Below are 24,104 nucleotides of genomic sequence, written 5' to 3'. Positions count from 1 at the left end.
CATCAGGCAAAATGTGGGGTGTAACTGCAACAGGGAGCCATTTTCCTACAGTAAGATACGACCAATTTGCTTACAGACGTTTTACACCTTGAACTCGCTTCCTCTGAAACGTTATCACCATTTAAGGGGGCCCTAGCCGACACAATATTGGGCACCTGTTGTAAGCCTTGTTCTGATAAAGGCTTCTAACTGCAGATTCTTCACCTTAGAATATTCCCCAGGCATCAACCTTGATCCAGAAAATCTTGAGCCGTTTCTCTGTACACTGGTAGGTGGTGGTGTTCAGTTCTGCAGCGTTTGTGTCGAACTGACATTGTGGTCCCTATGTACGTATCACCCTGGAATGCTGACTTCAGTTCCTTTTGTTCTGCGCCAACAGCGTGCATCTGGAGAGTTACCTCGGTTACTTTTTGACCAACTTTTTAAAAAATTATTTTTGCTGACATTTTTTATCTTTGCTCCCAGTGTGCATAGTGTATTATGTCCCCTGCAAAACCTTCGGGGTTCAAGCCTTACAGGGACTGTCACAAGCAAACGTCTGTATCCGACCCATAATTGGTTTGTCTCTGGTGCCTGGGTTTGGGCCACAACTCCCCCCCGGCCAGCATCGAGTGCAAGTCTGTGCTCTCGAAGGTAATCATTGAGCAGCTGATGAAGGTCCTGGGGACGCAGCAGTAGAAGGATCCGCACTTTTCCAGGCCCTGTTCTTGTTCCCGTGGAAGATCTCAGGGCCTCTCCCGTGGCCGTTCCCATGGATGATCGTCTTCTCGCTCCACAACCTCCTTGTTGAAGTCAGGTCACTCAAGAAAGCACAAGAAGTAATTGAAGCGGTCTTCGACTTCACCTTCCTGACATTGTGCTTTTAGGCCCAACTGTGGAGCTAGCGCCAGGGCCCACTTACCACTATCCTGAGTTTCCTGGCACTGGAGTGATGCCCGCCCTTTTTAATGACATTTATGACGACGTGCATGCCAAATTTTGGCCGCAGACACCCTCTGAAGCTTTTCTGGGCCCAACGGAGCCAAGAGGTGCCTGCCCCTGCTAGGTGACCGTCGGGGATTTGCCGTTTACGCCAGTCAGGCCCTCTGGATCTGCCCCATGATCCATACTGACACAGGGACTGGTGCCTCCACCCACTCTGGCTTTGTCCCTCCTGGCCCCAACCCTGACGATGCCAGCACCGCTCAGTGACTAGCCCATCATCATCCCTGACACTAATCTGGTGCCACCCTGGGCAGCTTGACGTCACTGCTGGCATCACCCAGGCCTTCCCATCCCCTGGGCTTTCACACTGACCTCCACCTTTCTGAAGAAGGTGATGAGCAGGAGGTGTATGGTCCCTTGGAGGGCCCAGATAATGACAGCTGTCATGAGGAGCTGGGTGATGCAGTGTCCTGGATGCCTCACCAGATGCAGGCATGGTTTCCCCTCTCGGCCAGGTAATCCAAGAGGTGGGACACCTTTAGGAAGCACATTTCTTCTTCCACCAGCCTTGGCCTGCGGTTGGTGACCACCACATGCCTCTTGGGTTGATATTCCCATGCATTTTCTGACTCTGTTGTGCAGCTGCTTCCAATGATGCCCAAGGAAGGCCACAGCATCCTCAGCCAAGCTCTGGTGGACAGCAGGGATGCAGTAAAGTTTGCCATCCGGTGTGGACTGGACACCACAGACTCTTTTGGTAGAGCCTTGGCTTCTACAGTGGTCTGGGTCGCCATGCCTGGTTAAGTTCCACTGGGTTCTCATCAAATGTCCTGTATTCATTGATGTTTTCCCACCTATTTGGCAACTGAGCTGATGCAGTCTAGAGCCTTTTTGCAATATCAGGGTCTCTGCCAGATCCCTTGGCTTTTCCCTCCTAACCCGTCTGGAACACCAGTCCTTTCGCCTCTACCACGGATGTGGAAGGGGAACATTTAGGCGCCTGCAGTACCAGCCACACTTACAAGAATAGGGCCACAAATCCCAAACAGATCACGGGAGCCAGTACCAGCGTGCTGCCAGTCCCTGCATCCCCTGCTGCTGCAGCCCCCAAACTCCTTTAGCGTGCCTTGCATCCAGCACAGCCATCCGGTAGGTGGCAAAATCAGGCACAACCTGCCCCAGTGGTGGGCAATAATATCCTACAAATTAGTGCTTCAGATCGTTCAGAAGAGGTACGCCCTACCATTTTTAGAAACACCTCCAACCCTCCCAAAACCGGCTGACAGAGGACCACCTCTTCCTTTGTCAGGAAGTGCAGACTCTTTTGACCAAAGGAGACATCAAGAGGGTCCCAGATGTATGGTGTGGTTGTTATTCCCGCTTCTTTCTTGGAGAAGGAAGGAGACCTCTATCCTATACTATGCCTGCGCCCTCTCAAATACTTCCTGAAAAAAAGCTAAATTCAGGATGCTCCTATTGGCTCAAGTTGTCTGCCCTGAATCCTGGAGACTGGATGGTAGCGCTAGACCTGCAGGACATGCATTTCCACATCCCTGTTCTGCCAGCCCACAGGTGTTTCCTGTGGTTCACGGTTTATGTTTGCTGTGGTCCCCTTTGGTCTCGCCAGCTCATCTCGTGATGGTGGTGGTTGCAGTCCATTTGAGGAGGTTACATCTTCCTCTACCATGATAACTAGTTCTTGAAGGCAGGCTCGTCTCATGCAGTCCTTGGCCACCTCCAGACTATAATGGACCTTCTTCATTTGCTGGAGTTCAATGTGCTAAATTTCCACTGGCTCCCTTTCAGATGCTCCCTTTCATCTGAGCCATTCTGGACACAGAGTAGTTCAGTGCCTATCCTCTGGAACGGCAAGTCGAAGATATTTAGGCTAAGATTCTGATGTCTTGGCCTCTATCCTGAATTTCGCTGACACTGACTGAGGCTGTTTGATCTCATGGCCTCCTGCATCCTGCTGATGAAGCATGCTTCCTGGCATGTGTGGGTTCTCAGTGGGACCTGAAGTCCCAGTTGGGCACAGCATCAAGGGCATCTCTCCGACCTGGTCCAAATATTGGAGGGACCTGTAAAACATGTGCAGTGGTGGTAGACAAACCATGATTGGGTCAGCGGCAGGTCCTGCTTCCTTCACAGTGGTGACAAATGCATCACTCCTGAGTTTGGACAGTCATCTGGGAGAGGTGGGTATCAGAGGATTCTGGTCTTGGGTGGATTCCCAGCTCCACATCAGTCTTCCCGCAGCTGAGGGTGATTCGCTTGGCATTGAAAGTCTTCCTTCCATTAATCAAAGGAAGTCTGGTTCAGGTGTTCACGAACAACACCCCTGCCATGTGGTACTGCAACAAACAGGTTTGGGTGGTCGTGGACTCAGTGCTCGGAGGCTCTGCAGTGCCAGCAATTCTGTGCGCTGGCGTTTCCAAGGCAGCTTTCCATCTGAGACGCGTTCTGATGTGAGTGGGACTCGGGACTCCTGTATGCCTTTCTGCCTGTACCACTCCTGCCCCAAAATCTCAAGCACATCAGGACCCGCGGGTGCAAGTCATCTTAATGGCTCTGGATTGGACAAGGGAGTTTGGTATCCCAAACTCCTGAGCATGAGCATTTTACCTCCGGTCAGGCTACCCCGGGAGGATCACCTGTTACTGCAACCTGCGCATGCTCCACTTTCATGCATAGAGATTGAGCAGCGACAGTCAAGGGTTTTGGATCTCTCTCCTATAGTTTGTGGTTTCTTCTTAACTGCCAGACGACCTTCAACTAAAGCTCTCTATCTCTGCCGTTGGGTTATGTTTCAGGCTTGGTGTTCCTCACACCATATGGAACCTCGTTTTGCACCCCTTGCTTAGATTTTGTTTGTTTGTCTTTCTTTAGATCAGCAAGGCCTGACTGGGCACCGTTAACTGTTATTTGTCAGTCATCTCGCCATTCTTGCGGCTGTCCGACCAATCCTCTCTAAATAATCACCTGTTGTGACTCTTTTTCGAAAGGTTTACAACACTTGTTCCCACCTACTCCTTTTGTGATGGCCCAGTGGGAGCTCAGTTTGGTCCTTACTTTCCTTACGCGTTCTCTCTGAGCCCCTTCAGGGCTGCCCTCAGCTGCTCCTAACTCTGAAAACAGTGTTCCTGGTGGCCATTACATCGACTGAGAAGGTCGGTGAACTTCAGGCTCTATTGGCCCAGCCTATATACAAGAAGTTCCCTGGCAAACGGGTCATCAAGATGCTTGCCTCTTTTCTTCCGAAGATGGTCACTTCTTTTCACATAGGGACTGCCATCTACATTTTACCTCACCCTTGAAAGTAGGAGGAGAAACTCCATCGCTTAGACGCAAAAAGGTCTCTGTTATTTTATATTGATCGCACCAAAGATCACCAAGTGGAGGATCAGCTCTGCAGTGGGTTCACTGGAGCGAAGTAGTGCAGGGCTGTACAGAAAATAATCATCTCCAGACGGATAGTACTCTGCATAAATATGCACTGGCGACGAAGCAGCCTCAATTCTAACATCCTAACCCTTCACCACCACCACTTCCCAAAGCTTGCGTACTAACTCCACCATGGCCAATGCAACCGCTTCTGCAATACGGCACACGGAGTGCACACACATGAATGAAAACCACAGGATTTTTGGGGGATGTGTAGGAATCCCTTATGGATATGCTTTGACAGATCAAAGAGAGCCAGGCCACGTCCCATTCCTCTTTCCTTGAGCCTTTCAACCTTGCTAGTGTTTCCTCAGCAGTTTTATCCCCCTTGGAAGTACTCCAGAGATTTGGTGTAGACAACTCCAGGGCCCTCAGTCCCCACAAAAGGCACTCCAATCATTTAAGGGACAGGGTGAGGATCAAGCAGACACTGTACAGGCCGTCTGGGTCAGCGGCCTTCCCAGTCCCTTACCTAAGTGACCTCAGCCTCAAACCGCTTTAGTTTGCCCTTAGTGGAACACACCCAACATGTAGGTAGTAGAGTCGGACATTTCATTTGAGGGTGGCACAATATAAGATTCAACAGATGGGTCATTCGAAGGGGCTATGCTCTGCCATTCAGAGAGGCTTCAGGCGTAGCACATAGCAGTGTTGTTGCAAGAAGTGTAGGTAGACTCTCCTGGCCAAAGGAGCCATATAGAGGGTACTGGATATGGAAATGGAGACTAGTTGTTACTCTTGCTATTTCCCAGTGCCACAAAAGGACAGAGGTCTCTGTCATCAGTGCCTTTCTGAAGGCGGATATATTAAGGATGTCCACATTAGCATGGGTTCTATCTGCCCTGGATCGGGATGGATGGTGACCTTGGACTTGCAGGACGCCTTCTTTGAATTAGCCATGCTGCAGTCCTACAGGCATTACGTATGGTTACGTATGGTTCAGATGGGTCAGGAGCACTTTCAGCTTGCCCTACTTCCCTTGGGCCTCACCAGTGTCCCTCCGGTGTTCATGATAGTGGTTGCGGTGGTTGTGGCACGCCTTCAGAGATTGCGGATACTGGTTTTCCCCTACCTCTCCGGGTGGCTGTTGAAGGTGGGCTTTCCACAGTCTGTTGTAGACCAACTCCAGACGACCGCAGGTGTAGGTGTTGTCACTTCTGGGGTGGGACAGAGTCAACTCTGTCCTGCACCGTGCCACCGGCCAACATGCAGGAGTATTAAGGTCACTATCCTTTTGGATTTTGGATAATAAAGTCTGAAGTTCTGATCAGCAGGCTCAATAACAGTCGGGTTGACATCTTCATGTTACTGGTTTGTGGCTTGGTACAGACCTGCGAGACTGCTTGTGGCTGTTTCTGTTCTCTCTTTAGGCTTGTGTCTCGCAACCTTTTATAGGCCTTTGACTCAATGAAAGCCTTTTCCTCCAAGAGCCAGTGATGGGTCATGTCACAAAGTTAGCAGGAAAGCAGCCACATAGGTAAAGCTCATGCTCTGTGGTTCCCTTCGAAGGTGCTGCTACGCTGTATGTGTAGTGTTTGGGTGATTCAGATCCCAGGGTTTCGATGACGTTTCTGATTTAGTCATGCCTCACTCTGTGTAACTTATGATACTCTTCATATGTGTTTTTTATTATCTAAAATTGTTCACAAATCTCTAAATATGAAGATCAATTCAAGGTGAATCCTAGACACACTGAGAGCGTCTCCCCAGTAGCCTGAGGGTTTATAGAACAATGAAGTCACATCTCCAAACTCACTGAGTTTAAAATCCTGGATGTAAAAGCAGGTTCCAGAATGAGACTGAAAAAGGATCCAGGGATCATAGTCTATGCTGAAGTAGCCCATGCATGCTTTATTTTGCAGGCGGAGCACGAGCTACGTGTCGCCCAGACGGAGTTCGATCGCCAGGCAGAAGTGACGCGGCTTCTGTTGGAGGGCATCAGCAGTACCCATGTGAGTCTTTGCAGCCTTGTGTTTTCGCACCCTCCACACCCTTGTCCATGCATGAACCTTTAACGTGCCTTGGCCCAAACAGAAGAACCTGCTCCGCTGAAGCGCTCAAGTAATAGCTGTACCCTTAGGTTTGCTAGAAAGAGACCATGCATTACAAATCATGTGAAGAGAAGCCTTGCCGTATAAATAAGGGCACGTGCAAGCACTGACATACAGATGTGAGGCAACGGTTGACACTTAATGGTTACTGTTTGCTAACTTTTGGCCTTAGTCATTAATTTGTACACAATTTGCGGGATCTCTTGTGCATGTTCAGCATGTCTCCTCATGTTTCATATTTCTGTTAAGGTCCACATCCACCTTAGTCTCTCTCTGGGGTGTAAGACCCTGTGCACCTTTGTCTAATACTGAGATATACCCCCTGAGATGTTACTCTCCCCCACCTTTACCTCACCCCCACTTACCTTATCTTAGTTTCATTCATGAAGTTAGGCACACCATTCTTCGTATAATTCTGAGATTTTAGTCCCCGCCTACATTCACCTTACCTCTGAGATGTTAGACCCCACCCAAATAGGTCTAATCCAGATGTGTTAGGCCATACCCACCTTCATTTCGCCCTGCAGTGTGAGGTTACCTTTACATTAACCTGAGATTTTAGGCTCTACCCACCTGCGCTTCAGCCTGAGATGTTGGGCTCCACCCACCTCTAGCTCATCCTAAGATACTAGACCCCAACCATCTTTGTCTCAATCTTAGATTTATGGCCCCACCTACCTTCGTTACCTCTGCGATGTTGGACTTCACCTACCTTTGTTCTAATCCTAAAATGTTGGGTCCCACTTGCCTTCACCTTACACTTGTGATGGTACACCCCACTAACACCAACCACCGCTATCTAGTTCTGAGATGTTGCAGCACCTTCCCCTTCACCTTACTTCACCTTATCCTTAGGTGTTAGGATCCGCCATCTTTGTCTCATTCTGAGATCTTAGGCCTCATCCAATTTCATCTAATCCTGAGATGTTAGGCCCCACCCACTCTCACTGTCCCACCCACTTTCTCCTGAGATGTTTGACCCTACCCACTTTAACCAGGCATGTTAGACCCCGCCCATTTTCACCTGAGATGTTAGACCCACCTTCACCTGATCCCAGGGTGTGAGCACCAGGTGCAGGTGGATGAGGTCTGAAATATTAGACCGACCCCTCTTGTCCTGATCCTGACATGGTAGAGCCTACCTAACTTAATCATGAGATGTTACACCCCAACCCTCACCAGATACTGAGATGTTAGCCTCCACCCACTTTCACCTGCGATGTTATCATCTTAGGGTCAGGTGAAGGTGGGAGGGTTTAAGATCCATCCACCTTCACTTAAAAAAAAAAAAAAAGTCTTTATTCCCGTTTTATTCTGTAGACATACAGAAAGGAGCAATACAAGGCACTGAAACATAAACAGCATGATGGAATGAATAACGATGATCGCAGCCGATTTGTCAGCAAATTCTGACCAGGATCCAAGAGTTGGAGATAGCAGTACCAAAGGGTTGCGGGGCCTCAGTACATCGGAGTTAACATAGGATAAACCAATAGAGGAAATGCAGAGCAATATAATGCAAAGTAACAATAATACAACACTTCTGCAACAAGCGGCCGTCTGGTTAGGTCAGCAAGGCAAAGATGTCAGACCCCTGAAGAGATCTGGAGGGGAGATTGGGGTGTTCATGAGTGCAAGATGCCAACTCCAGTTATGGAGCATAGCCTAAAAGACCTGAAATCATATATGTTAGAGATGGTGGTACGTATCCAACCGGGATCTCAAGTTGTGCCAGGGCCATATATCGAGAGCGGATGAAACATGTATGGTTTCGTCCTCTTGTGGCAACCTTCATCTGCAGGTGGGTGTAGTTTATTAAGCAATTAAAGGATGTATCCGTCCCATGTCGTAGCAGAGGTAGTGCCACCATGGGACCTTCCACCTTCATCTTAATCCGAGATGTTAGGTACCAACCACCTTCATGTGATGCTGAGATGTTAGTCCGCACCCACCTTCACCTGATCCTGAGATGTGAGCATGCTGACATGTTAGAGCCCACCTCACTTGATCATGAATTTTTACACCCCAACCACCGTCACTGTATCCTGAGACGCTTGATCTCACCCACCTTCTCATGATTCTGAGATGCAGAACCCCACCCATGTTCATGCTCATCTAAGATTTTAGACCTCACCCACCTTTACCAGATCCTAAAATGTTAGTCCCCCTCCGACCTTCATGTGATCCTGAATTGTTAAGACCTACTGGTCTTTCTCTCATTCTGAGGTGTTAGACTTCACCCACCTGATTCTGAGAAGTTAGCCTCTACCCTCCTTTCCCTGAGGTGTTGGACCCCATCCTCCTTGACAAGATCCTGAGAGGTTAGATGCCCACATACCTTCAGCTGATAGTGAGATGTTCGACCCCACCTGCCTTCACCTAATGCTGAGATGTTAGATCTCTTCCACTTAAGATACTAGACCCCCAGCCACCTTCACCTGATCCTGAGATGTTACACCCACTCTCCCTCACCTGATCCTGAGATGGCCCCATCCACCACTACCTCTACCGTGACATGCAGTGAGTTGATCCTGTCCTTTTGTTCCCTGCCCTAGGTGAATCACCTTCGCTGTCTCCATGAGTTTGTGGAAGCTCAAGCCACCTACTACGCACAGTGTTACCAGTATATGGTGGACCTGCAGAAGCAGCTGGGCAGGTACTGATGATGCAGTGTACCCCATTTAATGTTCAAAGACTGCCGGTCATTCATAATGCTTCCACGCACTCTAGTTTAAGGACTTTTGATAATGCTGGGCCGAGTGAATACGGGGTTCAAGGCACTTGCATGTATTCTGCTGTGGGAACATGAAGGATTTTGTTTTTTAGAATGCGCAATGTACTGGGTCCTCTGAGACTGCCTTTGAGATCGGCATGAGGCGGGCTTAGAAGAGCCTGTGGAACGCTGAGGCTCCAGCACGCTGGTGTCTTAGAGGATATTGGGTTCTGATCAAGTTAAAGGCTTGTAGTTCTTGAAAATTGTGATCTTTGAGTACCAAAGTTGTGCTTGGTTTTGGGTTCAGGTAATGTGGACAACATTGGGTTTTGAGAATCTGAAGTCTTTGGGCTCAGAAGATGTGGGAGAGATTGGCCTCTTAAGACCAGGAGGAGTTTTTTGGGAAAACAATTGCTTGTGTCAGAAGTGCACATAAGTTTATTCAGAATTTTCAGCTCATTGAATATTTGCCTTGTTCACAGGGCTGGGTTGCAATGTCCACTATAACATTTAATTCATGCAAGACTTGCTGCTTAGTGGCGCAGTACTCCAGTGGTGGCCGGCTAGTGGTAACTATAACAAGCCCTTGTATTGTACATCCTGAGTAAACATGGATGCGGCAGGCTGATGGGCTCTGTCTCAAGGGACAACAAGCTCTGTTTGGGCCACTTACAAGGACTAGATATTTATAGTTCAGATGAATATGTTTTAGCAGATTCTATTTTACCCACACAGTTTCCCAAACATATTCATAATACGTAATACTCTATTTTTTATTATTTTTTTTAATTCAGATATGGTTCATGAGACCGTCGCTGTGATTGTGGTGAAATTGCCTGATAAAGGAATGAAGAGGCAAGGGTGGGCAAATGTTTGTTTCTGTTCTACGGCACATTGCAGAAGCTGTATTTAGCAGTGTTGTTCGTCACTTACTGTTACATTGATGTGTTTGGTATCAAATTTCAGCTGCTAGAATGACGAAGGCACAGGCATGTCTGCTCTTATCAACACACACATATCTGTTGCTGTTCCTTCTATGTGAGTTCATTCATTGTAGTGGCTTTGAGAAGGCCATAGAAAGTGTTTTCTGAATACTCCTGGTGTGTTCATTAATTAACCACACCCTTTCCTTCCATCTCTTGGCACGAGCGCAGCGCTAGAGGAGAAATGTAAGTATACACTTCATTAACTTGCCTCTTTGTGAGGATTGCCCCTCAAGAGACGCTGTTGCACGCCGTGTGCTAGTGAGTGTGACTGGCACATGCCACTGGAAGGCTCTCTGTCGGCAGGGTGGGAATAGGTGCACGGTGTGGGGTGCGTTTCTGCTGGCAGTGTCTATGTAACGATTCCAGGGGCAGGCTCTTCTCCAGTTCTGTGTGATGGGTACAGGGTATGGGCCAGGCTCTCGTGTGGCATGGTTGGAATAGGTGCACGGCGTGGGGTGCGTTTCTGCTGGCAGTGTCTATGTAACGAGTCCAGGGGCAGGCTCTTCTCCAGTTCTGTGTGATGGGTACATGGTATGGGCCAGGCTCTCGCGTGGCATGGTTGGAATAGGTGCACAGCGTGGGGTGCGTTTCTGCTGGCAGTGTCTATGTAACGAGTCCAGGGGCAGGCTCTTCTCCAGTTCTGTGTGATGGGTACAGGGTATGGGCCAGGCTCTCGCGTGGCATGGTTGGAATAGGTGCACGGCGTGGGGTGCGTTTCTTCTGGCAGTTTCTATGTAACGAGTCCAGGGGCAGGCTCTTCTCCAGTTCTCTGTGATGGGTACAGGGTATGGGCAGGCTCTTCTCCAGTTCTGCGTGATGGGTACAGGGTATGGGCAGGCTCTTCTCCAGTCTGTGTGATGGTTACAGGGTATGGGCAGGCGCTTCTCCAGTTCTGTGTGATGGGTACAGGGTATGGGCCCGGCTCTTGTGTGGCGTGGTTGGAATAGGTGCACGGCTTGGGGTGCGTTTCTGCTGGCAGTGTCTATGTAACGAGTCCAGGGGCAGGCTCTTCTCCAGTTCTGTGTGATGGGAACAGGTTATGGGCCAGGCTCTCGCGTGGCATGGTTGGAATAGGTGCACGGCGTGGGGTGCGTTTCTGCTGGCAGTGTCTATGTAACGAGTCCAGGGGCAGGCTCTTCTCCAGTTCTCTGTGATGGATACAGTGTATGGGCAGGCTCTTCTCCAGTTCTGCGTGATGGGTACAGGGTATGGGCAGGCTCTTCTCCAGTCTGTGTGATGGTTACAGGGTATGGGCAGGCGCTTCTCCAGTTCTGTGTGATGGGTACAGGGTATGGGCCCGGCTCTTGTGTGGCGTGGTTGGAATAGGTGCACGGCTTGGGGTGCGTTTCTGCTGGCAGTGTCTATGTAACGAGTCCAGGGGCAGGCTCTTCTCCAGTTCTGTGTGATGGGTACAGGGTATGGGCAGGCTCTTCTCCAGTCTGTGTGATGGGTACAGGGTATGGGCCAGGCTCTTGCGTGGCATGGTTGGAATAGGTGCACGGTGTGGGGTGCGTTTCTGCTGGCAGTGTGCATGTAACGAGTCCTGGGGAAGGCTGTTCTCCAGTTCTGTGTGATGGGTACAGGGTATGGGCAGGCTCTTCTCCAGTTCTGTGTGATGGGTACAGGGTATGGGCCAGGCTCTCGTGTGGCATGGTTGGAATAGGTGCACGGCGTGGGGTGCGTTTCTGCTGGCAGTGTCTATGTAACGAGTCCAGGGGCAGGCTCTTCTCCAGTTCTGTGTGATGGGTACATGGTATGGGCCAGGCTCTCGCGTGGCATGGTTGGAATAGGTGCACAGCGTGGGGTGCGTTTCTGCTGGCAGTGTCTATGTAACGAGTCCAGGGGCAGGCTCTTCTCCAGTTCTGTGTGATGGGTACATGGTATGGGCCAGGCTCTCGCGTGTCTATGTAACGATTCCAGGGGCAGGCTCTTCTCCAGTTCTGTGTGATGGGTACAAGGTATGGGCCAGGCTCTCGTGTGGCATGGTTGGAATAGGTGCACGGCGTGGGGTGCGTTTCTGCTGGCAGTGTCTATGTAACGAGTCCAGGGGCAGGCTCTTCTCCAGTTCTGTGTGATGGGTACATGGTATGGGCCAGGCTCTCGCGTGGCATGGTTGGAATAGGTGCACAGCGTGGGGTGCGTTTCTGCTGGCAGTGTCTATGTAACGAGTCCAGGGGCAGGCTCTTCTCCAGTTCTCTGTGATGGGTACAGGGTATGGGCAGGCTCTTCTCCAGTTCTGCGTGATGGGTACAGGGTATGGGTAGGCTCTTCTCCAGTCTGTGTGATGGTTACAGGGTATGGGCAGGCGCTTCTCCAGTTCTGTGTGATGGGTACAGGGTATGGGCCCGGCTCTTGTGTGGCGTGGTTGGAATAGGTGCACGGCTTGGGGTGCGTTTCTGCTGGCAGTGTCTATGTAACGAGTCCAGGGGCAGGCTCTTCTCCAGTTCTGTGTGATGGGAACAGGTTATGGGCCAGGCTCTCGCGTGGCATGGTTGGAATAGGTGCACGGCGTGGGGTGCGTTTCTGCTGGCAGTGTCTATGTAACGAGTCCAGGGGCAGGCTCTTCTCCAGTTCTCTGTGATGGGTACAGGGTATGGGCAGGCTCTTCTCCAGTTCTGCGTGATGGGTACAGGGTATGGGCAGGCTCTTCTCCAGTCTGTGTGATGGTTACAGGGTATGGGCAGGCGCTTCTCCAGTTCTGTGTGATGGGTACAGGGTATGGGCCCGGCTCTTGTGTGGCGTGGTTGGAATAGGTGCACGGCTTGGGGTGCGTTTCTGCTGGCAGTGTCTATGTAACGAGTCCAGGGGCAGGCTCTTCTCCAGTTCTGTGTGATGGGTACAGGGTATGGGCAGGCTCTTCTCCAGTCTGTGTGATGGGTACAGGGTATGGGCCAGGCTCTTGCGTGGCATGGTTGGAATAGGTGCACGGTGTGGGGTGCGTTTCTGCTGGCAGTGTGCATGTAACGAGTCCTGGGGAAGGCTGTTCTCCAGTTCTGTGTGATGGGTACAGGGTATGGGCCAGGCTCTCGCGTGGCATGGTTGGAATAGGTGCACGGCGTGGGGTGCGTTTCTGCTGGCAGTGTCTATGTAACGTGTCCAGGGGCAGGCTCTTCTCCAGTTCTCTGTGATGGGTACAGGGTATGGGCAGGCTCTTCTCCAGTTCTGCGTGATGGGTACAGGGTATGGGCCCGGCTCTTGTGTGGCGTGGTTGGAATAGGTGCACGGCTTGGGGTGCGTTTCTGCTGGCAGTGTCTATGTAACGAGTCCAGGGGCAGGCTCTTCTCCAGTTCTGTGTGATGGGTACAGGGTATGGGCAGGCTCTTCTCCAGTCTGTGTGATGGGTACAGGGTATGGGCCAGGCTCTTGCGTGGCATGGTTGGAATAGGTGCACGGTGTGGGGTGCGTTTCTGCTGGCAGTGTGCATGTAACGAGTCCTGGGGAAGGCTGTTCTCCAGTTCTGTGTGATGGGTACAGGGTATGGGCAGGCTCTTCTCCAGTTCTGTGTGATGGGTACAGGGTATGGGCCAGGCTCTTGTGTGGCATGGTTGTGGGCCACTTCCACCAAGGGGAATGGAGTTCCCAAAGAAAGAGGTCACCAGGAGTCTGATCAAATGGAGCTGGAATTGTAACCATTGAAAATAAAATATTGCTCTTCTCTGTGGTCAACCTCAAATCAGCCAAGAACCAACATCATGTAAATAGGCTTTAAAACCTTTTGAATGGGGAAGTATCTAATTGCAGGTATGTATTTATTAACAGTTGTGTCATCCGCAAAACAAATGGATCAATGCTCCTTAATCAGGTGAACAAGCAGTATCCGATGCAGGTGAAGGAACTCCTCTAGTTAGAAGGCGAAACACTGAGAAGTAGGAGGGAGCTGAACTGCTTGCTCTGAGACATGCGGGGCACAGTCTCTCAATTCCATCGCCCACATTTACTTTAGGAGAAAGGGGTGAGACACTGTGTCAGGGGCCGATGATAAGTTCAGTAGAAAAAAGATGGCCGCGATACTTGTCTCTAAGGAAAGACTGAGATTATCATGGGTGGGAAAAAAAATGGATTTTGTACCATAACTTTGATGGAAACCAGCTTACTCTGAATCCATAAGATGATTGATTTCAGGGAAGGAAAAACTTCATTATTGACGAAGAACTCTTTTTCTTTTGGATACTTCTACTTGCAGGTTCTTCATCTGTTGAATATCTCCATGTGCCAGACTGGATGCAGAAACTTTTTTCATAGCTGTCCTAGGCTAGTAGGGGCCGCCGGCTCCATCTTTGTGCCAGAAGCAACTCCACAGTGACGTCACTGCACCATAAAGTGCCATCTTGTGCACCATTGGTAGTTCCCTTTTTTCCATGCTGTTTAACACGGTTCCGGAGCTTCTTCTACGTACACTTTTTCACATAAGTGAATTTCACTGAGATTTGTTTCTTTCAGATATTTTCCAGGCTGTGCTTGGGTAATGTTTCTTAAACTGAAAAAGTCAAGGTTCAAATCCTGCTGTGACTGTCCATTTTGGATCCCCAGGAAGTATGTCTGCGGTGGTTGGGGTTGAGGCATGACTGAGATTGTGAGAAGCGTGGCTTCATGCACCTCAAAGCCATGGAAGAGCGTGAGGGCAAAGAATGCATGGCCTGTGACCACGACAGTCATGCTCCAAACTTGAGAACTCCCCTTGAGTCCTGCCCCTCTCCTTCGTCAGTCTTCTAGGGTGAAGGGGAGAAAGCTTAAGAAAAAGTGGAAGCAGAGTGATGAATTGCAGAGACTCTGCTTGACGCTGAGGGGTAAGTTCTCACAGTGCTGTACACCCCCCTGCAGAATGGTCCTTGGAGCCAAAACTGGTGTAGATTTCTCCAACAAGGAGCTTCCATCGGCAGTGACGCTGGCTTTAGTCCCTGGACCCTTACGGCTCCTTCTCTGACAGCACTATTCAAGACACTGACACAGGTGCCATATATCCCCTCCATTCAACATGGAAATCTTCCTTCAGACTGGAACCACTCTTGGTTGACCTCCCATCATCAGCGATATAGGAGCGTACGCTGGCGCCACAGAAGCCGACACCAACACAGCTGACTCCAGTGCCATCTGCAGAGCAGCTGGTATCAAAGTCTGTCTTGCAGAGGTCTGAAAAAGATGGTCAGTGGAGGAGAAAAGGTATAGAGAGGAGCAGCGCAATACTTCATACATTACATTGTCGTGAACTCCCAAGTCAGACTCCATTGTGAAAACGTTAAGTTAGCCTGTCTGCCCTTGGTCCACATTCCACAAGTCATTATCTTTTGCAGAACTTGTGAAAGTGTCATTTTCATCTAAACACTGATTTGGTATAACATCAGGTTGACAGATGTCTGCCACAAAGTCCTGGATATTTACATCTCCAGGTTTAACAGTAGATATGAAAGGTAAACATATAGTCTGAGTTTTCATCACACTGGTTCGGATCAGTTACAACTCAGATTTTGGAATAGTCCCACTAGATTTTTGAATGTAGTCTAAAAGTCAGTGGTCAATATTGTACGTAAACTCCTTGAAATTGACCACTGAGTCGGAGACACCATTGCACGAGGTTATCACGAGCAGTCCTGTTAGACTGCCGGGGCGTCCGCTCTTATGCCAAGAGTCGTCAAGTGATGATAGGAGCTGAGCCCAACTGATCATGTGTTTTCTTTCTGAAGGACCACACACTGCTGGCTGAAGTCTGATACACCTAGCTAATACGCTGTAACGAGGTGTGCAGGGCACAGGACCCCCAAGAAACTCTAGAGGGAAGTTAGCTATCCCGTGCTCTCACCGTGTAGCACATGGGAGTAGCGTGGGAAGTTGCTAGGAACATTCTAAAAAAAATGGTATAATTATTCATTGTATTCTCGCTGTTAGCACGTGCACTAGTGCCCTTTTGATTATATTCTCTGTAGTTATCATTCATGTACTAAGCAACAGAGTGAAACTATCGAAATAAACGTACATTTATAGCGCCTTTCTTAGTGCTATGCTTGATTGTGCTATTCCAAGAACAACATTGGGTTTGGATCACTATTGGGTCCTTGAACCCTCTCTGGGACTGTTTGTAAGTCAGAAACCCCACCACCACACTTGCAGGAATGTGGGCCTGCGGTTAAACTGGACTTCCCTCCTCAGTGATGGTGCACTGAACTAAGTCCTTCAACCCGTGTGTGGGGAACCAGAATTCTGCAGCCCTAGCTCCTAAAACCCACGACTCGCAACATGTTCGGCCCTAATTTTGCTAAGATGCTGGACATTGTCCAGCACAGCGTACATGAAAGCCTTGAAATATTTAGCTTGTGCCACCTCCCTGTTCTGACAGAGCAGACTGCAAAGTGCAAGGGGATTAGACGCTCCCCCAAGGTAGGAATGCAGTGTCCCCCAGGGCTGGTCCCCCACAGACTGCCTCTTTTCATGCTGTGACCACGAAGCCTACTGATACACCAGAGCGTCCGGTACCCATTGGAGGCCAGACTGATTTTTGTGACAGAGGACTTGCATCCATCTTCATCTTCTTCAGGACCTCGGTTGCCTATTGATGAGGCCCTCGTGCATCCAGTAAAGGCAACCCGGGAGAAGCCCACATCAGCCCCATCAGTAATCTGTTTTATAGCCAGCCAATACCGACCTGCAGCCGGAGGACCCCACTTTATTGTCAGGCCACCCCTTTCTGGAGAGGCTGGTGGGACAGGCCTTTTATTGTACTAAGCAAAGTCCTGGTGCTTTCCATGCAGCCTGTCCAGCTGGGAATCAATAGATTTTGAAGCAGCTGAGAAGACAGTTTACTCAGTGGCCAATTTGGCCAATTTCTGCTTGTTTGTTAGGGTGATATACCGACGCTTTGTGGCACGTGGTAGGAATGGTGATGCCAAACCTATCAGAGCACCTCAAAAAACATTTTGAGGAGGTAATTTGTGACGGGCAGGACTCCACTAGACAAATAAATGTACACAAGCTGGCTACTGCCAGTTCAGCGGCTAGGGCTACGGCTGCTCAGTAAACTTCCAGATACATGCTTGGCTCTGGTCCACCGGCTTCTCCAGAGACCTCCAGGCAACACTAATGGACTTGCCTCTTGATGGAGCACGTCTTCCTGGGGGCAAAGCCTATACTGCCCCTGAGAGGGTTAAAGTGAGGAGTGTGACAGTTCAATCAGTAGGCCTCTGGTCTTTAACTAGAGACTAATGACAATTTTGAAGTTGTGAAGGCTCTCGAGGGGCTTCAGCTTCTGACAACAGCCAGCCTCCCCAAGAAAAGCTGCTGTGTCAGTGCAGAGGTAAAGGTAGGGGCCATCAGACCCGGCAGTACTCATTCTCCTCCTCTTCATTTCTTCCCCTGCACCCCCCAGAAAGCCACTTTAGCTGGCCCTTGAAGGAGTATGTCTTTCCAGTGGGAGGACAGGTATCCTTCTTCCCACAGGCCTTGAACGCCATAATATCCAACCAATAGAACCTACAGAGTGTAGTAAAGCGAGTATGCCAGCCTCTTCCCTGCTCCGCCGCGGAAATGAGAGATGAAGTTTGTTCCAGAGCAGGAATTTGGGAACAGAATTTTTTTTTCTTGGTAGTACCTGGTCTTAGTAAGGACGGCGGTCTTCAAATGATGCTGTGGACTCGAGAGCAGGAGATGGGACGACGGTGTCACTCGACTGCCAGGGCACATGCTTCAGTGTACCCATCCTGCACTTGCTCAGGAGGTGCCTGCGCTTCATGGTAGGGTCTGCACACTACCAGTTTGTGGTCCTCTTCATATTCTGTGCTTTCCCTTCTCCTCAAGGGATCCTGGACAATCGCAATAATGATTCGGATGTTTTGTGAGGGAGCTCAAGTTCCAGTCCTGACGGTCCTCCAACTGCTAACCTGCTGGCTTCCTCTATCCTCCTCGTTACATACAAATGCTGGCATATGAGGGCTCTCCAGTGTTGCCGCAGGAAGGTGGTCCAGCACAGGAGAGATCTGTTGGACACCATTGCAGTCTCACAGGACACCGAAGCGGCTCTGGTGTTGTAGTCATTGAGGAGCAGCTGACTCAAGGGATGTGCTTCTACAGCCCTCCACCCACCAGCCGTGACTGGGTGGTGATGGATGTATCCACTCTCAGGTGGACTGCTCATCTGGAAGAGCTAGAGATCAGAAGCCTCTGGTTTCAAAAGAGCAGGCATTTCAAATGAACCTCATCGAACAGAGGGCGATTCAGCTTGTGCTCAAATCTTTCCTCCCTTTTTGGCCAGTTTGTCCAGATTATTTTTATATAACTTTTTTTTACCTTTTCATCTTAACTAGAAAATTTAAATTAACAGTTCATAGTCCACACCCAAAGTAGACAGTGCTCAGCCAACATGTACCTGAATGATACAATAGTGCATGACATCTCAAGAGTGTCATTGGTTCTCCTCTCTCCCCGTTAGTTTGTCCAGATCCCGACTAGCAAACCAACTTCAATGTGTCAATAATCCTGGATGAGTGGGTCTCACCTACTCTGTTGAGACTCTGGGTCTGGTCCTTCGCAAATCATCTGGCCTGCTCTGTGAACACAAGGGCCTGACCGCCTCAGTTGGTGTCATCTTGCGGACCAGAAGTGCCGTTTCCATCCAGAGGGGGTAGAGACCATCTTTGCCGTATGAGGGACCCCTCAAGTGAATTTCTTTGCCACTCACGACATTGGCTGCAGTTTTGTGCCCTCCAGTACCTTCTGTGGGGAGGACGCATTTCATACGCGTCTAAGCATTTTAACATATTGATTGTTCAGGTGCTGAGGAAGATTAGGCTTGGCCAGAACAAAGCCGTCTTTATAGTCCCAGAATGGTTGAAGGGTGCACGATGTGGACCTCTTGTACCTCTGTGTGATCCCCACTCTCCCCCTCAGGCTCTTCTTTTTCTTCTCACAGCAGACTTCCTCTTCCACTCAGAGGAGTAAATGCTGCCCCCAACCTCCAGAGCCTCCACGTTCAAGCCTGAAGACTAAGTGCGGGGGCACCTGAGCTCTCTCCAGCTAACACCAGAGGTGGTGGTTGTAATTTTGTCTACTCATTGCCCTGCCACCGAGATGGTGGAATAGATTTGTGGGTTGGTGTGCACAACAGATTGTGGATCTAATGTAGGCTCGTCAAGCAAAGGTCCTTTTGCTGGTCCAACAGAGCGGCGTGATGGCCACTGTCAAGGGATAAATGACAGAACTGTGTGCATTTCTCAGTCTTCCAGACCATCTATACCTGTTGAAATCCCCGATCACGAAAAGGTTTTTGAAGTGAATGGCTAACGTGTTTCCATCAAACCCTTTTGTTGTGCCCCAGTGGTACTTGAATCTTATTTTGACTTCCTTGGTGGGTACTCCCTTTGAGCACCTCCACGGTTGAAAGTTCAAATTGTTGATTTTGAACAGTTTTTTGTGGCCATTTGCTCAGCTAGTCATGTCAGTGAGTTGCTAGCTCCAAGCATTTGTCCCACCTACACACACGTCTTCCCAGAGAAATTGGCCCTCAGAACGAAGTATGGCTTTCCTTCTCAAAGTGGGGACCCCTTTCTATTTCTGGCAATCCATTACACTTCCTGCTTTCTACCCTCCACGTCGTACCACCAAGGAGGAGTAAAGATTACTCCGGGTGGGCCCCAGAAGAGCAGTAAGTTTGTTGACCAACTCTTTGGGGGTACATAGGAGGTGTGAAAGACAAGGCAGCTCAAAAGAGGTCCTTATCCAGATGGATAATTCTCTACATAAGGACGTACTATGCCCCTGCCAAGAAGGAACTGTCAGTTTTAGGGACTTGACCTGAAATTGTCATTCTTTGCCTCTGCCTCTAAGGGCACGGAAAAACGGATGTGGAATTGATGTAAGTTACGGCTCAAGTGACATCACAAAGGTGTTGTTTCCGGTGCTGAGATGGAGCCAGAACCCCTGTGGCACGAGAGAGCTATGCAAAAGTTTCAGGAGCAAGTTTGGCACCTGGAAATATTCAGTAGGTGAGGAATCTGCAGGCGGAATGAGTGTCCACCAGAAAGGTTGTTAACAAAGGTAAGTAACTTATTCTTTTAGCCACTGAAGTTAGCAAAAAAGTTGGACAATAGTCCGCCAAATCGTTCTTCAAAAGGAGAGTTACAGTGGCCTTCTTCCAGGGCAACAGAACTGAGTCAGTGAATAAAGACACATTACATCTAAGACTTAGGGCTTCATTACGACCCTGGCGGCCGGCAGTAAGCTGGCGGTGTTCCGACATCTGTTATGACCGTGGTGCAATAGCCACGGCCTTACCGCCGCCCCCTCCACTATACTGGCGGTCATAATCCCCATGGCAGCGGTGCAAACACCGCTGCGCTGGGGATTATGAGTCCCCAACCACCAGCCTGTCCTTGGCAGTAAACACCGCCATGGAAAGGCTGGCGGTTAGGAGGACTTGGGGTGCCCCTGCAATGCCCATGCACCTGGCATGGGCAGTGCAGGGGCCCCCAGGCACAGCCCCATTGCGCATTTCACTGCCCGATTTCTGGGCAGTGAAATGCGTGGCAGGTGCTACTGCACATGCTGCACATCAGCATTGCCGTCGTCTCTATTACGAGCCGGCTGCAATGTTGATGTGACATTTCTGCTGGGCCAGCGGACCGTAACACTGTTACCATCCGCTGGCCCAGTGGAAAAGTCCTAATAGGGAGCCAGATATACGGCCAGCACTGGCGCTATACTGGCGCCTCCAGCTTCAACGATCTTTGACCAAGACCGCCGAAGTTGTAATGAGGCCCTTAGTCATTCAACCAATGGTTTGCTATACGCCAGGAAAATGTTGCAGGGCAAGGATGGAGAGTTGGTTAGGAAGTGTGAACAGATTCGACCGACTTGGGGTGAATTTAGTTAGTGATAAAACCACACCCTGGTTAGATAATTAGTGGTCCAATATTACTGGGGCCATACTACTGGCCTGCGTGTACAAAGAGACACAAATTGAAGCACTTTTAGTGGTGAATTCGAAAAAGAGTGTCACCAAGTTCTCGTGGGGTTGAGGAATGACACGATAGAAAGGTACGCTGCAACCTTCGGATAGGTAGATTGCAAGTTTGGACAATATTTGCTCTACCTAACCACAATCTGCCTGGAAAAGGAGAACTGTGAGGAACTGTCAGGAGGAGCTGAAAGCAGCCTGCGGGAAGCCAGGGACAGATCTGCACCGCCGGGCTGAGTGGTGAGGCCTTGACACCGTGGCACCCCTGTACCATGCCAAGAACCAGGGCCACCTTTGATTGCTCGGTGCTCATGGACATTGCATTCGTCTCCTATTGTTACCCCGAAACAACTACAATTGGCAGTTGCTTCAACCTGTTTTAATTGCTGCTGCGACCCGTGGTGGGCGCTTTGCTTTGTTTGATGGGTGGGTTTTTGTTTGGGTTGAGGTATGTCGTCGGGGAATAATCAATTGACCGTGATTGGAGTGAGCTTAGTATAGCCTGTCTTTCACCGGTGCTCGCGCTGTCTTCATCAAGCAGAGGTGTGCACTTGTCTCCCAGATGCTGAAATATCAGCCAGGCCAAAGCAGTGTTGGTGCAATCCCTCCCTCTGGGTGGCACCATGAGTGGCACAGCAAGCCAGTGGTAGCACATCCTGCCAACTGGAGCTGGTGACTAAAGGGTACATTATGTGGAGAACTTTAACTTTGGACAGTTCACGCTGTACCAAACTGATCTGCTGGAGGGATAGGCTGTAAACCAGCGAGGGCACAAGCATTACCCGTCACTCTCCACTAAGAGGCTCATGTGCTGTAACTTGTACTGTTTATAAGTACACAGTGCCACCCAGGGTAAACCCCAGCTCTGGCTGTTCGGCCCCTCACAGTGATTGTTGCATTGATTGCAGTGTGCCATTTAAACAGTAGGGTGGAAGCGCACCTCACTTCAAATGAATTAAACTTTAATATAAAACCTTCATCAAATAAAAAATTCTGACATTTGAGGTAGCACTCCAGCAAATGAAACGTGACAGAAATCCTGTCCGCCTCACTGCAAGTAAATGATATCCTAATGCAGTTGTAATACTGACGACGGGCTATCCATCATGTTTCTGACGGAGTATCTGTCCGCGACACTATTAATCACTCTTTGTTTGTAGAATGTGTCCCTTCTGCTGCGAGCATTGACTTGGATTTGCAGATCAACAGACTGAAGTAGCCGGTAAGTCCTAATTGTCTGGACTCCGTAGCACGAGGCCCTTTAATCAAGAGGCAGATGCCCAGGTTACTGCCGGCTGCTGTTGACCCCCCCCCCCCACATCCTGAACATCAGCTTCTCCGTCGCCAACTCTATTTTAAAGACATCTGCCCAGTAATCACACTCGAGGTGATTCCATTTCTCCTCCTCGTGGAGTTATCCTTGATCACTTTATCTCTTCGGTTCCGCCCGTGCCTTGGGACCAGTAAGACTTGAAAAGGTTCCTCCGGGAGAGAAACCTGTATCGGCTGCATTTCTATGCTGCGCCCCCACCGGGCTGGATAAGGCTTCCCACTTCAAGATCAAGGAACTTTGCAATTAAAAAAAAGAGTAACATGCCTTTTTTGAGCATCACCTGCACTGCAGGACATCTGCAGAGTCCCAGTAATTGAGACTTCTGATGGATACAACTACCTGTGGATTCCTCACCTGATGAATACTCCCATGGCGCCAGCATTCGACGAATACTCCCATGGCGCCAGCATTCGACGGAAATCTTCTTACTAGTCTCTGCACGTCGACGAGGACGTCACTCTAGCCCACGCGACGCCGTCTGACGTCATACAGGCAATAAGAGGTCCTCGCCGACGTGCCGATGACAGTTCCCTTTTTTCCGTGCATTCGAAACGGTTATCTTCGAGGGAGCTACTGTTACCTTTGTGGTTACAGTGTATTGTCTGCTGCGTAGTCTTCTCTGCGGTAACAATGTCTCAGAGGAAGTCGGGTTTCAAGCCCTGTCGAGAGTGTGGGGGCAAGATGTCAGTTACAGATCCTCACTCCGACTGTCTATGGTGTTTGAGCTCCGACCACGACGTCTCGACTTGCGATTCATGTCAACACATGAATCCGAAGGCCCTCAAAGAGCGTGAGGCCAAGTTATTCATGGCAAAGTCAAAGAAGAAGGAGAAACATCATAAGAAGTCTTCTTCGCCAAGGTCTCACCGGCGTCATCGAGATTCCCGGCGCCGTAGAGACTCACGACGTCACTCCAGCAAGGAGTCTCGTTCGAGGTCACCTTCGGCTCGGCGTCGGAGGACTTGGGAGGTCAGCCCCACGGTCACGCCGCATCCATCGACGCCGTTGCCCTCTCCGGCGTCACCGACTTCGCCTGGTCAGGCGTCAGTGATTGAGGTGGTGCAGCCTCTTGTGTTTTCTCCGGCGTCGCAGACGTCGAGGCCGGCGTCGGGGTCGCCCTCGATCCAGGCACCCCAGTATCCGGCTTTTCCCACTCCTGGAGCCGATAGTACCGCGTTTCTTAATGCGATGTATACCATCTTTCAGCAGATGGCTCCAGGAGCTGCTCCGGCTGGTCCTTCGGGGCCCTTGGCCTTTTCGTTAGGTGATCCTGCGCCTCTTCGGCCGGCACCCTTTATGCCCTTTCTCCCTTTTGGGAATGTGGGCTCGGCGCCGGTGCCGGCGTCGGTGGCCGCTCCGGTGGCTTCGGATGTTTCGGCCCCGGAGGTTGCCCCTCCGTCGAAGTCAGGATTTTGCCCGGTTGGTCCATCGGCTCCAAGACCTCGTCCTCCGGCTCCTGCCTCGGCGCCGAAGCTGCCTGTGGCGCCGGACGCGGCGTCAGATGCTTCTGGAGATCGGCGCCGTTCTTCGACGTCGGCGGAGGCCATGTCGACTCCGCGTATCGAGGAGAGACTTCATTCGAGGAGGCGTGCTCTCCGTCTTTTAGAAGAGCAAGAGTACCAGCGAGTCCTAGAGGAGGGAGAGATTGAGGACTCTGGAGACGGACTGCATGGTCTGGATACAGCCAGTGGGCTGGACACTTCCCCTGAGTGGG

The 24,104-nt window shown here is 50.2% G+C and overlaps 1 protein-coding gene across 6 annotated transcripts in view; it reads left to right on the top strand.

Annotated features, from left to right (window-relative positions):
• Positions 1-24,104, top strand: part of SH3GLB2 (SH3 domain containing GRB2 like, endophilin B2) — a 169,356-nt gene that overhangs the window by 125,132 nt on the left and 20,120 nt on the right. For 4 of the 6 annotated variants that reach the window (XM_069237038.1, XM_069237039.1, XM_069237037.1 and 1 more), the window contains 3 exons: positions 6,231-6,320; positions 8,975-9,075; positions 10,287-10,301. In XM_069237038.1, coding sequence (XP_069093139.1) covers positions 6,231-6,320; positions 8,975-9,075; positions 10,287-10,301 — 206 coding nt within the window. The remainder of the gene's footprint in view (positions 1-6,230; positions 6,321-8,974; positions 9,076-10,286; positions 10,302-24,104) is intronic. The other 2 variants (XM_069237040.1, XM_069237036.1) reach the window with 1 other exon arrangement.

This window comes from Pleurodeles waltl, chromosome 6, assembly GCF_031143425.1.
Source record: "Pleurodeles waltl isolate 20211129_DDA chromosome 6, aPleWal1.hap1.20221129, whole genome shotgun sequence".
Classification (NCBI taxonomy): Eukaryota; Metazoa; Chordata; class Amphibia; order Caudata; family Salamandridae; genus Pleurodeles; species Pleurodeles waltl.
This window is presented reverse-complemented; position numbering and strand designations above follow the sequence as displayed.